At 40.5% G+C, this 15,440-nt stretch overlaps 2 protein-coding genes across 2 annotated transcripts; one reads left to right on the top strand and one right to left on the bottom strand.

The window, feature by feature from the left end:
- The first annotated feature begins 803 nt into the window (after positions 1–803).
- On the top strand, positions 804–3,199 carry LOC134624808 (E3 SUMO-protein ligase ZBED1-like). Its single transcript, XM_063469885.1, has 3 exons — positions 804–2,057; positions 2,234–2,486; positions 2,673–3,199. The coding sequence occupies exons 1-3, from the start codon at positions 940–942 to the stop codon at positions 3,087–3,089; spliced, it is 1,788 nt and encodes a 595-aa protein (XP_063325955.1). The 5' UTR covers positions 804–939; the 3' UTR covers positions 3,090–3,199.
- Positions 3,200–6,568: 3,369 nt separating this feature from the next.
- LOC134624810 (zinc finger protein 99-like) lies at positions 6,569–14,507 on the bottom strand. Its single transcript, XM_063469888.1, has 3 exons — positions 14,261–14,507; positions 10,884–10,989; positions 6,569–9,468 (listed from the first exon to the last, which is right to left on the bottom strand). The coding sequence occupies exons 2-3, from the start codon at positions 10,899–10,901 to the stop codon at positions 7,939–7,941; spliced, it is 1,548 nt and encodes a 515-aa protein (XP_063325958.1). The 5' UTR covers positions 10,902–10,989; positions 14,261–14,507; the 3' UTR covers positions 6,569–7,938.
- Positions 14,508–15,440: the final 933 nt, after the last annotated feature.

Here is a 15,440-nt window from a genome sequence, read left to right as displayed (position 1 = left end):
CGGTTCGGTGGCATCATTGTCACATTTTACAGAAATATTACTTATTTAGTTTTAAGAGTTTTAATCATTGGTGTTAACTTAAATTAGTTTTTAAATGTATAAATAGGATGGCCCCAGAGTGTCTCAATAGATACATTCAGAGACAAGACAGTAATCGTGTTACTAGGAGTAAGGTGAAAGGCAACTGCAAGATATTATATCGCAGATCTACACAGCAAATCCAGCATGTCCAAATTAACACTGTCAGATTTGATTTCAACTCTTTTAAAATGTCTATATGGGTCCACACCAGAGAGAGTTAATTTAACTCTTATTGGAGAGTTGGTACGTTAACTCTGATTTAGTGTTGAGTACCAAATCTGTCTGGAGTTGATAATTTAACACTTATTAATGCTAACTAGGTGTTAACAGTTTATATACTAACTCTCACAGAGTATTCTAGTTTAACTACATAAGAGTTATCTTCTAATTAATTCTAAAAAGTTTGCATTTTACTCTTCTGAACTTCTAGAAATTCCTTTGGAAATAAACATTTATTACAAAGAGGCAATGGTTTTTGAAAAACATTTATTTTGAACTGTGCACTACAATTTCAAAACATTTTCTGTAACCTGTAACAACATGGAGCAATGTACATGTTCTCACTTTCATTAGAATATTGTTTATTAAACAGTGTGACGTAGGTAACAGCATGCTCATTGTAGGGGTGTCAAATTATCGCGTTAATTGCGATTAATTAATTACAATGCTATTTAGCGCGTTATGTTTTTTAATCTCGTTAATCTAATTTTTAATCTCTTGACGTCATTGATTTTGTATGAGAGTTGCTATGTTATAAAATCCGTTTTTATGTGCTGGGCTCCTTGTGCTTGACTTGTTGGGGGTGGAGTCACGTCGTGAGGTCAAGGTGAGAAGTGGTGATTAGCTTACAGTGTGGATATGGAGGCGCATCTGAGAGTTGTTGGCCCAATGAACGGGAAATTTGTATTTCATAAACGCCCCGACGGCACCATTGACAAAGGTAAAGTGGTCTGCCTAGAGTGTAAGAAGGAGTTTGCTTACCACCGAAGCAGCTCAAGTTTGGCCTATCACCTCAACGCAAAGCACCCAGCCGCGAGTGCAGCAACAGCTAGCAGTGAAGACGTTAGCAATATAGCAAGCCAGAGCAAAGCTTTTCGCCAAACAAAACTAGAGAATACCCCTCGTATGAGCAAGTCTGCGACCGACAGGCTGACTAATGTTATTGCCAAGTGGATAGCGATGAACTGTAGGCCGATAAATATAGTAGAGGACGAAGGATTGACAGAGGTGTTGCAAATTGCGTCCAATGACCCGTCATACAAGCCGCCGTGCAGGACTACAGTAACGACCAAAATCAGCAAAATGTACGACGGCGAAAAGAAAAACAAACTTGAGATTTTGGCGGAGGATTCTCCCAACTGTGTTGCTATAACCGGAGATCACTGGACCTCAGCTGGCAACCACAGCTATTTTGGGGTGACTGGACACTTTATTGATAGTGAGTGGAACCTCAACTCATTTGCACTGACCGTCATGAGAACAGAAACCAGGCACTTTGCTGATAAATGCGCCGAACAGTTCCTCAAGGTAGCAAATGACTGGGGTATTGAAAACAAGATATCCACCATTGGCACAGACAGCGCAGCAAACATGCTGGCTGCTATGAGAGCACTTCCATATGAGCACATCGCCTGCAATGCTCACATTCTCCAGAGGACCATCACGGTATGTCTCGATAGCAGTGGTTTTGTCGGTGTACTGGCAAAGTGCCGCAAGATTGTTGGTCATTTTAAACAAAGCCCTGCGAGTACCACAGAACTTAACCAACAACAAGTAGCACTCGGAAAGAAGAGCGATCAACTTATACAGGATGTACCCACCAGGTGGAACTCGACTCTCGCAATGGTCTCACGCCTCCTATGTAACCGAGAGGCTGTCCAGGCTACGTTGGACCAACAGAACCACAGGTTGGTCTTGCCAACCGAAGCTGAGTGGGCGAAACTGCAGAGGCTGGAGCTCCTGCTTGAACCATGCAAGTAAGTTCAAATAAACACCTTCCCATTTTAATTATATAAACTACTGTTACATGTGTAAAATCAAAATTAATGAACATAACAAGGAACTTTTAAGGACAATTAAATTGGGAATCAGTTACACTTTGATTTAAATGAATCCAGCTAGGTTTATTTAGCAAACCTCTCCACCTCTGCAGGTATGTGACAGAGCTGCTGGGTGGTGAGGCCTACGTCTCTTGCTCTGTAGTGCTGCCTGCTTTTCGCCATCTGTACCGTGTCATGGACATTACTGATGATGATCCTGCCTACGTGGTGAAGTTCAAGAATGCCTTCCAGAAGGATCTGGCAGCACGACGAGCTAATGGCAACGAGATATGGTTCGAGGTGGCCACAGCATTGGATCCACGGTTTAAGGATTTGAAATGTCTTCCAAGAGAAAAGAGGGAACAGGTAGGACAATAAGGTTAAGCTGGACTAATGAGTCCAATTCATTATCAAATCAAACTTTTATTTATTATATGGAACACAAAGTTCTTTACAAGATTAAATAAAATAAAAAAAAAAGCACTTAGTTTTAATCACAATCATTCATTCATTCATTCATTCATTCATTCATTCATTCATTCATTCATTCAGGTGTGGACCATTCTGGAGAATATGCTCCAGGCAGCAGAGCCCAGAAGAGCAGATAGTCTCCAGCCCTCCACAGAGGATGATGGACCAGCTCAGAAGAAGAGGAGGAGCGAACTCCTTCTGGGGTCTGACTCTGACTCAGAAGATGGAATTGAGTCTGGAGAGCTGCAGCGCTACAGAGCAGAACCCAGCATCAGTATTGATGACTGTCCCCTGCAGTGGTGGTATGCTCACTCAGGAGTCTATGAAAAGCTGTCAGTCCTAGCACAAAAGTACCTGGCCTCCCCAGCTACCTCTGTACCCTGTGAGAGACTCTTTAGCCTTGCAGGCCACATAGTGCAAAAGAAAAGGGCAGCCTTGCTTCCAGAAAATGTTACCAGGCTGGTGTGTCTTAGCGACTGGCTGAGGAAGAAGAAATGAGACACATGTGGTCAGCATAGCTGCTGTGTCATTTGTAGCCTACTAGAATAGATTGCTTGATGTTCAGCACTTTTTTTTGTGATGGAAGAATACTTTGATGTGCTAACTTGCAGCACTGCAATGTCAGTTTTATTTGTCATTATCTGAAGCAGAGGAATTTCAGTGCTGTATTGCTCAGAAAAGAGCAACTCTGATGTGCTAACTTGCAGCACTTAATTTATTTGATTTTATTTGTATTTATTTTTCCACTTATTTTACAAAAGAATACAACAGTATGTAAATGGTTGCATCTGTTTAACGTTTGTTAAGCAATAAATGACTTTATAAAGTCACTTTCTTTGTTATATATCAGTCTTTTGGTCTGCCACAATAAGTTGAGGGCTTTCCTCAGCTATTTTTAGGTGAGATTAAAAAAGAGATTAATTAGATCAATTAATTAAAAATCATAATTAATTAATCTCTATTTTTTTTTAATCTCTTGACAGCACTAGCTCATTGTTCTTTTCTTCACTACAATATGCATGTCCTCCATTCATCACTTCTGCTCTCCCCCATATTCCACCTTCACAAGCAAATCCTGTGTGGAAATTCAGTAAAAATTAGTTGTGCACTACTTAATTGCACAAATAATCTGGTAATCAATTGCAGCACAGTAAAAAAAAAAAAAGAATCATTTTTGAGCTATAACTTGTATTTTCTCAAAAGATTCCAGATGCGAAGCCAATGCCCATATTTAAAGGCAATATTCTACCCGAACATGTTTGTTAAAATGGTGCTCTCTCAAACAACTGAAGAACACAGACAACAGTTAATGTTGAACTAAATTTAAAAACTCAATCCACGATTAGTTGACTAGTCACTATTACGTCGACTATCAAAGTCGTCAATGACTAATTCAATATTTGGCACGTGATTTGAAGCTTTGTAAGATCTTTAAAGATGCAGGAATAAGTAGTAGGATTTAAGAGTGTAATAGCGGACTGAACAGAATACAGTTACTCATATTTTGTATTTTAAATACACTCCCCAACACTGCCCCTAATCCAGAGCACCCCACCCAACCCCCACACTGTTCTTGCTTCCATTGCCACCAGGTGCCCCCTTTACATTTCTGTCTGCCCCCTCATATATGCCTGTCTACAACCGGCCCAGGTACTGTCACTGGGTTCATGCTAAAGGAGTGTTCACAAGAAATCATCAGTATCAAACTGTGACAACAAAAAATGTTCATTAAAGCAACCAAGAATGGCATAAGTTTAATGTGAATCTTTAGTAATGGATGGGGGAAGCTCTGTGACAATTTTATCAACAAATAAGGATTTCATCGTCTTCTGGATGCGATACATTGGCCTCCAGTAACACTATGAGGAATCTTACAGTCATTTTGACCAGGATTTGTCTTTCAATGGAAATATTAAGCAAATGTTTAAGCCTGCTTTCTTCCATTTCTGCAATATATTTAAAATTAGAAATATCCTGTCTGGGAAGGATGCAATGGCTGTTTTTAAAAAAAATCCATGTGTGGATGCACCTGCCCACCTCCCAAATTGTACCCAATAGGATTTCCGGCTCTTTTTAGAGAACCGACTCTTTCGGCTCCAAACCGGCTCTTCGGGTTGTTTTGTTGCTTTAATTCATTTATTACTAACAACACTATAAAATTATGCACAAAAGGAATTACTAATGTAAAAAAAGTGGTTTTATTTATATATGTTTATATATAAATATATGCGGTGGCCTGTAGAGACAAAGTATGTACAAACTCCAAAACACATTTCTAGCGTTAACTGAAATTCCAAAACAGAGCTACCTAGATCACTTAAATTACACAATTGAAAGTATATGTGTATTGTTTTGCGTATTTATACACAAGCACTCATATATATTCAAATAATTTAAAAAATTGTTCATTTACCTGTTACTACCACACACCAAATCCGGTCATTGGTACTTGCTGGCTTGTGTAGCCACTAGGTAACAAAAGCTCAACTCTGCGCCGAGCATCCTGGAGCACTTCTGTTGTCCTTTTGTTCGTGTTTTAGAGTTTTTACATGCTTTAGAGTTCATAACTGTTTTGAAGTTTGTACGTGTTTTGTCTCTAGGGGCCACTGTAAATATACTTTTATTTATTTACTCCACATAAAATGTAATAAATAAATCATATAATACAAAAACAACTTTTCACATTTCAATTTTTAACTGTTTAAATTTTCAGCTTTTTCCATTTAAACAAATTGAAAGTGAAACAATACAAAACACTGCAAACCACAACACAATTAAATATAAATTTAAATATGAAAACAAAAAGAAGATGCACATTCTCTGTCATATGGGCCTGCGTGAATAAACTTTCTGACTCCTTTATCATGTGCAACTGAAAATAGTTGTGGATGATTACTATACCTTTCTAATGTGACGTTGTTGTCCATGGCTCTCTTTCTCTGTCTCTCCCTCCCGCTCTGTTCCTGTGCTACTGCGAGTGTAACTACCGCCCCTCCCCGCTCTTCCCAGTGCAAAGCACAAGGCTTGCATGCAGAGTGAAGCGGAAAAAATGTGCGAGAGAGGGTGAGAGGAAAAAAAACCAAAAAGCAAAAAAAACCCCACGGCTCGTGATAAGGAGCCGGCACGCGTCGTTCACGTCAAAGATCAGGCTCTAAGAGCCATTTCGCTCGCGACAGACACATCACTAGTACCCAAACTCTGTACCTCCCTCCATCCAACCACACACTTCTTTGGGTTTGCTATCAGCACTGCCTGCCTCATGGACTCCGGGACTGTGACCAACCACTGCACATGATCCACCGAGGTATCACTATGAATGACAACACCATCCAGGTGTGTGTGAGGATGCAGCTAGTGCTCCATGAGGTGCTGGAAAATGGTCGGGCTTCAACCAAGGCAAACAGAAGTGTGACGAATTGATACGAACCACACAGAGTAGAGAAGGACGTTTTTTGTCTGTGGACTCTGCACACAAGGGAATCTGCCAGTGGGCGTTGGTTAAATGTAGCATAATAAAAAACATAAGCAGTGCTTACACTGTCCGGGTCAACACGGGGCATCAAACCATGAGACCTTGTTCACTTTGTGACAATCACCACAGAACCGTATAAAACCTGCGCTCACTTCTTAATTACCTGGAAGCACTTTAAAGACAACCGGCCCCTCTCAACAGCCAGACAGGCTGCGTTTCAAAGTGGTGCTCCGTGAGAGTCGTGCAGACGAGCAGGGGGGGAGAACACATCTTAAAACCACTGTTGCAATGCAGGAACATCACCACCACCACAGCACGTTTTTGAGAAAAATCAAATATTTTTGTCCTTGAAGATCAGAGTTTTTAACGAGCTGCAGGAACCCTGTTCAGTGTGAGTGGAGAACAGCCAAGTCTCCTCCTCTGATAAACCTCCACATGTACCACTGAAAACTGTTAAATTAGTTTGAATCTGAAATCATGGCTCAAACTACTTGTTGTGAGACCATTTCTTTATTTTTCACACCAAACTGTTTAATAAGACAAACTTTACACAGAGTTCATCAAATATAAGTAACGCTTTAACATTATCAGGATTTTCATAATGCAAACTTCAAATTAACAAGAAAACAGCTGCAGAACATGTGGATCAAAATGAATTCATTAAAAAACATGTGGACTTCAAGAATACAGTAAATACACTAAAGTAAATGGAGGAGCCAAAAATAGAGGTTTAATAGAATTTGAAACAACTAAAAGTAGTCACCTGTGATCTTTAAAATGGTCTTGATGTGTGCTGCCGTTTTTAACTTTTAACACTTCTTTAAAATGAATACTTTAAAAAAAGAAGTTAATTTTGGAAAAACTAAGAAAGTTCAAATGAAAGAAATTTGACTGTTAAGTCTAATTGTTGAATGTTGTCATTGTGGTTCTTAAATTTGAGTCTTAGTTCAATCTATAGGATCAAGACATTCCTTTGTCTCTGACCACCTCTCCAGCTACTCTGTGCTGGGGGAGGTTTTATTGTAGACACATCTGTTGTGAAGATTCTGTTTGTTGTTTGGTAAGCTTCCTGCCCTTTGTATGGCTTCACTGTGTTGTGCATGGTGAACCAATACAGGAATTGAACCATGTATTGGGTTTGGGAGAGATTACCATTTTATGACTAAGGATGTTATTAGAAACAGTTGGAAGTCCCGCGCAAAGAGAGACACACATTCTCACACACTCAGTCAGAAACACACACACACACACATTCTCACATGCATACACACACACACACGTTCTTGCACATGCATATGGGTGCTTACATATACACACTAATAGTGCCTTGTCTTAGAACAATTGGGGGGTTTTACGGTGGGAGGTGCTTGTGTTGTATTGTGTAAACTGTAACTGTCATGTCCATAAAAAGGCTATGAGGACCGCTGGTCTTTGAAGGATTTAGGCTTCAAGAGCTGGTTCTTGACCAAAGCTTCCCTCGTTAGCGAGTTAAAAAACCGGATGAAAATGATCTCTTATGTTTTGCGTTCTTCATGAGGAATAAGTCTCTAAACTAGCGGGGCATGTGGAAACACAGACCCAACATTGATATATATCCATATCTGTAATTTTGATACAATATCAGTTTAGTAAAAAAGATATTTCTATAACTTTAATAATACAGTAACAAGTACAACTACTAAACACTACTGTGTCCTAAGGGAACAAAGAATAAAATGTAACAGGGATAACATTTTAGAAAATTAAATTCCCTCAAACGAAAAAAAAATAAACTTGATATACATATCTATACATGCAGGTTCCTGAATGTAACATTCAGGATTATTCACTGCAGGTCCAGAAATCAGAGCTACCTCATCAGATCCAAGTGTGACATCAGCTGACACTCTTTACAGGAGATTCCATCTGAACTCTGTGGAGCCTGATCTCAAGGTTTTTAAGTCTGACCCTGAAACCAGAAGAGGATCTTTCTCTCTCTTCAGATTCATTGTGATCCAGTGATTTCAGTCCTGCATGATCAGGCTGATGTTTGCACAGAGCAGATAATGAAGTGAATGTTTTTGCACAGCTGTAAACCTTAATTCCTGAGTGGGTAACTAGATGCTTCTGTAAGTTGCTACTTTGAGCAAAGGCTTTACCACACAACTCACAGCTGTAAGGTTTAAATCCACTGTGGATGATTTGGTGTTTTTTTAAGTCTCCAGCCTGGGAAAAAGACTTTCCACACAACTCACAGATGTAAGGTTTAAATCCACTGTGGATGATTTGGTGTCTTTTTAAGTGTCCAGCCTGGGAAAAAGACTTTCCACACAACTCACAGATGTAAGGTTTAAATCCACTGTGGATGAGTTTGTGTTTTTTTAAACCTCCAGCCCGGGTAAAAGACTTTCCACACAAGTCACAGCTGTAAGGTTTAAATCCACTGTGGATGAGTTGGTGTGTTTTTAAGGTTTGAGTCAGGGTAAAAGACTTTCCACACAACTCACAGCTGTAAGGTTTAAATCCACTGTGGATGATTTGGTGTCTTTTTAAGGTTTGAGCCCGCTTAAAAGACTTTCCACACAAGTCACAGCTGTAAGGTTTAACTCCACTGTGGATGAGTTGGTGTCTTTTGAAGGTTTGAGCATGGGAAAAAGACTTTCCACACAAGTCACAGCTGTATGCTTTAACTCCACTGTGAATGAGTTGGTGATTTTTTAAGGCTCCAGCCTGGGAAAAAGACTTTCCACACAACTCACAGCTGTAAGGTTTAAATCCACTGTGGATGATTTGGTGTGTTTTTAAGGCTCCAACCTGGGAAAAAGACTTTCCACACATCTCACAGCTGTAAGGTTTAAATCCACTGTGGATGATTTGGTGTTTTTTTAAGTCTCCAGCCCACGTAAAAGACTTTCCACACAAGTCACAGCTGTACGGTTTAATTCCACTGTGGATGAGTTGGTGTTTTTTTAAGTCTCCAGCCCAGGTAAAAGACTTTCCACACAAGTCACAGCTGTACGGTTTAATTCCACTGTGGATGAGTTGGTGTCTTTTTAAGTCTCCAGCCCAGGCAAAAGACTTTCCACACAAGTCACAGCTGTAAGGTTTAACTCCACTGTGGATGAGTTGGTGTCTTTTTAAGGTTTGAGCCCGCTTAAAAGACTTTCCACACAAGTCACAGCTGTACGGTTTAATTCCACTGTGGATGAGTTCGTGTGTTTTTAAGTGTCCAGCCTCGGTAAAAGACTTTCCACACAAGTCACAGCTGTAAGGTTTAACTCCACTGTGGATGAGTTGGTGTGTTTTTAAGCCTCCAGCCTGGACAAAAGTCTTCCCACACTCATCACAGCTGTATGTTTTCTTTCCCTTTCTTCTGTGAGGTTTGTGCGCCTCCTGAGAGCGCTGACTTCTTGCTCCATGTTGGTCCTGCAGTGACAGAGATACAAACAGAGGCAGTGAGTGAAATGCAGTCATGGAACAAACTGAAACTCCCTTCACTAGTGGAATCAAACATGTCCACAAACACATTGTAGGTGTGTTACCATCACCTTCTAGTGAAATTATCACATTTCAATGATGTGCTACAATGAGAGTTGTAATGAAAAATACATATTGAAGAAATATTGATCAGCTGAGAAAATCTTTTACTTAGGCCTGGGCAATATATCGAGTTTTTTATAAATATCGATATATTTTCATAGGAGACATAAGACGTGACAATATCGTTTATATCGATATAGTATATGTTACGTTACAATTATACTTGTGGAGCCGCAGGTTTAACTCTCTTTCGTCCACTTTTGTCTCTACGCAAAGTTACTCTGCCTCGCCTCTCCTTCATTTAACACAACTCCTCCTCCCCCTTAGCTTCACCTGCAGGCAATGACAAGATGAACGTGGCAAATCTCCGTTAGCGAGTTGCCGCGGATCGCCCCGTGCATGGGGCTTGACGACGTCAACATGTTAGCTAGCTAACCGCGCTAACTAGCTAACCACGCTAACGACATGCAGCCCACAGGGGCTACACGGCCTAAAATCCTTTCATTTTCTCAAAAATCGACAGTGCGCCTTATGTATGAATTCTGGTTGTGCTTACTGACCGCGAACCGATTTTGCGTGGTACACGGCGCTCAGCAATCTGTCAAAAAATGTTTTAGTACGACTTTGCTAAACTACGGGGCTGCACCACTTGATGGATTGTCGGAGCATAGTCTGGTGCCTCGCGGAGTGATACGTACTGTGCTTCAACGTAATATTACCGTACTGTGTGTGTATAAGGGCCATAAATGGCACCTTTTAAGAGACGTGGTTACAAAGACGGATTTCAAACTCCAGGCTGTCAGTCAAGCAGTAGAACTTGGGAATAGAGCAGCTGTGAAATCTGTCTCTTTGTTATTATGCTCAGCGTCTGTTAGTTTACATTTTGACTGCACAATTGTGAACACTTTGTTATGCACAAAAACAACATTGTTTTCTTTTATTTATGGAGCATGATTAATTAATAAATGCTCAAAAAAAAAAACAAAATCGAGATATATATCGTATATCGCCATCCAGCTAAAAAAATATCGAGATATGAATTTTGGGTCATATCGCCCAGCCCTACTTTTACTCATAAAAAATTGTGAGTTCAACTGATGATATTGTTGTTTCAATGTGTGCTGATAAAAATGATCTTTGTATTTTCTTATAACCTCTGAGTTTTTTGTTTGTGAATGTAGATTGTGTACGTATGGAGAAGCCCAGGATGGAAAAGAAAAAGCTGCTGTTAATAGGTTTTTAAAAACCAACTAGCTGTGCACACAGTTTCAATAACACTGTAACTGTGATATTTGTCTTACCTTTTGTGTTGAAGTCATTGTTTCCTCTGTAGTGGCTGAGCTGAGTCCAAATGGCTGAAATTGTTCCTCTGCTGCTCCACCAGACTCTTCTCCTCCTGTTACTCAGCTGGGACACAAAAAGTATATATGTGTATGTTATTCCTGATAAAATATATATATTTACTCCATAAAGCATCCCTCCATTAGCCAAACCCATCTATTTTCTGATTGGATAGTTAAATTTGTGATTGACATGACATTGGCCAATCAGATGAAAAGTAGGGTCAGAGTTTCACGCGTATTTTTTGGCTAAGTCCACACACAAATCTTTTTTACAAACACAAATTCTTTACACAAATAAATCCTGATATAGAAGTACAAAACTGATTAACAAGTACAAAATATTTATGACCACAATTTGAGCCCATAATTGTGGGATATATGGGACCACGAAGCGTGCACCGTACCACGGTTGATATTTGGGGAAATCGACGGCGCATTTGGAGTACACTTTGGATTGGGACAGCCGACGTCGCGTGGCGGTGACTTAATCGCACTCAAAATGCGTACTTCAAGAATGCAGTCTCTAAATTGGGACACAGCCATAATCTGTGCGTGGACAGAACAAGTGTCAGACAGACTCAGACAACTAACTGATTAACATGTGCTCTATTTTGTGAACGGTTCATAAAAAGGCATTCCCTGTGAGTATACACTATTGTTTGGCACTTTATGTTAATTAATAGCAGTTACGTATATGCAGTATTACGCAGGCTAATTTATAAAAATAAAAAAATTTATTGCGCTAGCTTACGTGGTTGCAGTTCTACAGGGATTTAAAAATAGTTACACAATTGGAGCGTGCCCGCTCCGATTGGCTTTAAAGGGTTAAAGAAAACAAAAACTATTAAAATCATGATGAACATTTTGAGTGGTGATTTCTGTAACTGTGTGTATATAATTTGGCATTTCTTACTGATGTAGGCAAAAAATGAATACATGATATAATTTCATTCAATTCAAAGGTTTATTTGCAAGACGCACAAACAGACTCAATAGAAAGTTACAAATGTATTGTGCATGAAAAGGAATTCAGACGTGGTGCAGATGTGTGTCACAAGTTAATCTGGCTATAGGCTATGGCACTTGGCCAGAGGGGGTGCTAGTTGACTCGAATCTAGTGGTGTGCGATACTGCATATTTTGGTGTAGACCCGATACCAAGTAAATACGGGCGAGTATCGCCGATATTGATACCAATACTTTTCAATAAATAAGGTGGATGCGCCATTTAGTTGCTAAATCTCAATTAATTTTCATGACCTTAAGTGTTTTTGTGATGTTTCCATAATGTGTGATGCTGCAGAACGTGAATCACACACCTGTCATATGCACTAATTTTATCTTACAGGCTTTTATTATGCAGCTGCAGAGTCTGAAGGTGTGCCCCGTGCAGAAGTAATCGATGAAGATGTGACAGAAGACCAACAACAAAATCACAATGTCATAGAGGCTGTGGCCAGCAGTTGTGTTGGATAAGTGAGGTTGAGGTACCAGCTGCAAATGTGGACAGTGGCGATCGGGAAGACAGCATCACGGAAGCTAAAGGGCAGACGAAGCATTGTGTGTGCAATGAACAGGGCAGAGCAGAAATCAACACAACACTGCTTGATAAGATTGTTAAGGTTTGCTGTGTTTTGGTTAATATGTGCCCCAGTGTGGTTGTCAAACCAGGGCCAAATAAAACTTGCTCTTGTTGAGTATTCATAAAGCTGTTGTGTTGCATGTGTAGTTCATTGTTCACAGTTCCCGATCCGTACTGACTGAGGCCTTCCGGTCAGAAAGTCCAGGATCCAATTGCAGAGGGAGGTGTTCAGGCCCAACAGGCTCAGCTTTCCGATCAGTTGTTGGGGGATGATCGTGTTGAATGCTGAGCTGGAATCTATGTACAGCATTTGAACGTGTGTGTCCTTCTTGTCCAAGTGTGTGAGGGCAAGAAGGAGTGCAGTGGAGAGGTCTGCATCTAACAGTCACAAACTCCACCAGCGATGAGCAATAACTAGAAACTAGCACAGAGTTTTTGCACCATTTCGCGTTGATGTAGACACACAAGTCGCCACCGCAAGTCTTACCGCACAGAGCTGCGTTTCTGTCTGCACGAAACGAGGCCAGCCCGTTTAGCTGAAAAGCGGCGTCCGGTACTCTGTCACTGAGCCATGTCTCCGTGAAAACAAAGACACAGCAGTCTCTAACCTCACGCTGTGTAGCCTGCTGAAGTCGGATGTAATCCAGTTTATTATCCAGGGAGCAGACGTTAGATAAGATGATGGACGGGAGAACCGGTGTTGTGCCAAAAAGTGATTGTCTGCCAAAAACTGATTTCCGGTATTTGCCAAAAAGTGATTGCTCGTATTTAAACTGCTATAAGTAACTTGTTGGCCTATAATATATGAAAAATATGTCAAATGCATCCCTTATGGATGACATAAAGTCATCTTGAGCCACAAACAAACATTTGTGTAACAAGGTAGAAGCCGCAATCAGTTTTTGGCAGTGACTTTTACGTAACCTTTATTTATGCAGTTAAAAAAAAAATCTCATTAACATCAAAAATGACTTTTGTAAGAGTAAGCTGGCCAAGAGGACAGTAGAAATGGCAGCAAATATCACAATAGTTCTGTAAAAATATTTTAAGAGGGGATAAAGGACCGGATTGGTTATAATGTAAGTACAATAACACAGAGTTGTAAAGATACTTGAAAAACAGATAATTTTTAATTCTATATATAACCCCTTTGTAAACCCTGTTCACCCAAGTGTGTTTACGAACATACGTAAAGATATTACACATAAAAATGCACAGAAACATTGGAAAACAGTTTTTTCGCAGGCAAACACTTTTTGGCACAACACCGGCCGGCTAGGGTTTGTTTTTAGCCTAGCACAGACTCCCGCCCGCTTGTCGCGCTTCCGCTTCCTCGCGCACCGCTTCCGATGTCCCCTCCTCCGGCCCCCGGCATCAGGCAACGCCGAGGCTTCGAGGCCTGGTTCGCGGAGCAAGCCGAGTTTACGTAGCGTTTCCCGCAGCCCATATTGGATGTCGTTAACCGGGTTATTTAAGTTGAAAAGTGTCTGGCTGTTGTATGTACGGACACCAGTTGCGACGACATCCATACATAGAGTAATAAAACACGTTACACACAAAACGTAAACAATGTAGCACCATTTTGGCTCCGGAGTGGCCGCTGCGTGCTACTGCCGCTCCGCCAGCCAGCCTTGTGATTGCAAACTGTCTGCAAACAGTCTCTCTAACTCCAGTGTATACAATCAATCTATTGTTCGCAATAGAGCATAACTCAACATAAACTGAACCCACATTAAAGTTAGCTCGGTGCTTACCTTTAGATGAGCCCACAACCCGAGAGAATCTCCGTGATGAAGCTGGAAGTCTTTCCAAACAGGAAACAGGTCAGGGAGCAGAGACCCACGTGGTTCACGCTGATCTCACCTACCTACCTACTATCCAGGAGACAAGGGTGTGCAGATTGATGCAGATATCGATCCAAACGTTTGGTACTGGCTAGTGATGGGTCCTGCAAAACTGACGCACCGACACATGTATCAAGCTCACCTAGCGACGTATCGGTGCGTGCGTCACTTTAAGAAAAAGTCACGTGATCGATACAGCTGCTGTATCGCTCATTGCCAACGCGCCAAACTGTGTTTAAAAGGTACCGCATCCGTATCTGCCAACGGAATGAGTCGCCACCAACCCCCCCCCCACACACACAAAATTACTCTGGCAAAGAAAAGAAAAATACTCATCTCTCCATAACAAAATGGAGCCCGAAAGAAAAAGAAACGTTTCTGCTGTGTGGGATCATTTTGATCTTTTAACTGCAAATAAGGTTTGTTTCAGTGTAATCTATCAGAATAGGAAAAACAACAATGTGACTTGAAGTGTAAATTATTTATTTCATTTTATGCAGGATAAATGTTGCATCTGTTCTGCAGAGCTTTCTTACAAACAAAAGCACCTCCTCAGTGTTACAGAGGCATTACAGAGCCAAACATGAAAATGAGGAGACAAACACACTGAGAATGAACACAGGTCGGCCTATACTGACACTGAACAGCTTTATCATCATTTTATTATTAGTATGTGTTTTATTTTTCAAATCAAGCATCTAGGAAGACTTTTCTGGACCAGGCAGTCCTGAATTTTATTATAAAGGACTGCCAGACCCTTAGTATTGTGGAGAGCGTCGGACAGAAACATTCCAAGATCAGAGGATCCTTTAACGTACCTAGGAAGACATCTTATCAGAACCTTTTCCACCTGACTTTACAGCTTTTGTGTACCCCAGCTTCATCTGTGCCTGTGAGTTTTCCAAAGCTGGGGAAAAGGTGTAAAAAAAATAAAAAATTAAAAAAACGCAATAGACTGAATGCAAAAAGATTGGATAAACTTATTTTTCTGAATAGAAATTTATAATAAACTCTGAGTCAAATGGGTAATATTACATTCACAATACTTTCATTTTAATTTTCACTTAATGTCATTCACACTATATTTTAA

The sequence above is a fragment of the Pelmatolapia mariae genome, linkage group LG3_W (assembly GCF_036321145.2).
Source record: "Pelmatolapia mariae isolate MD_Pm_ZW linkage group LG3_W, Pm_UMD_F_2, whole genome shotgun sequence".
Lineage (NCBI taxonomy): Eukaryota > Metazoa > Chordata > Actinopteri > Cichliformes > Cichlidae > Pelmatolapia > Pelmatolapia mariae.
The sequence above is the reverse complement of the archived record's forward strand: the minus strand, read 5'-3'. Positions and strand labels throughout refer to the sequence as shown.

Excerpts from the sequence above, each read along its gene's own strand:
- LOC134624808 (XM_063469885.1), top strand. The coding sequence starts at position 940 with ATGGAGGCGCATCTGAGAGTTGTTGGCCCAATGAACGGGAAATTTGTA. Across the intron at positions 2,058-2,233 it reads CTCCTGCTTGAACCATGCAA|GTATGTGACAGAGCTGCTGG; the intron begins GTAAGTTCAAAT and ends CCACCTCTGCAG. Across the intron at positions 2,487-2,672 it reads CAAGAGAAAAGAGGGAACAG|GTGTGGACCATTCTGGAGAA; the intron begins GTAGGACAATAA and ends TCATTCATTCAG.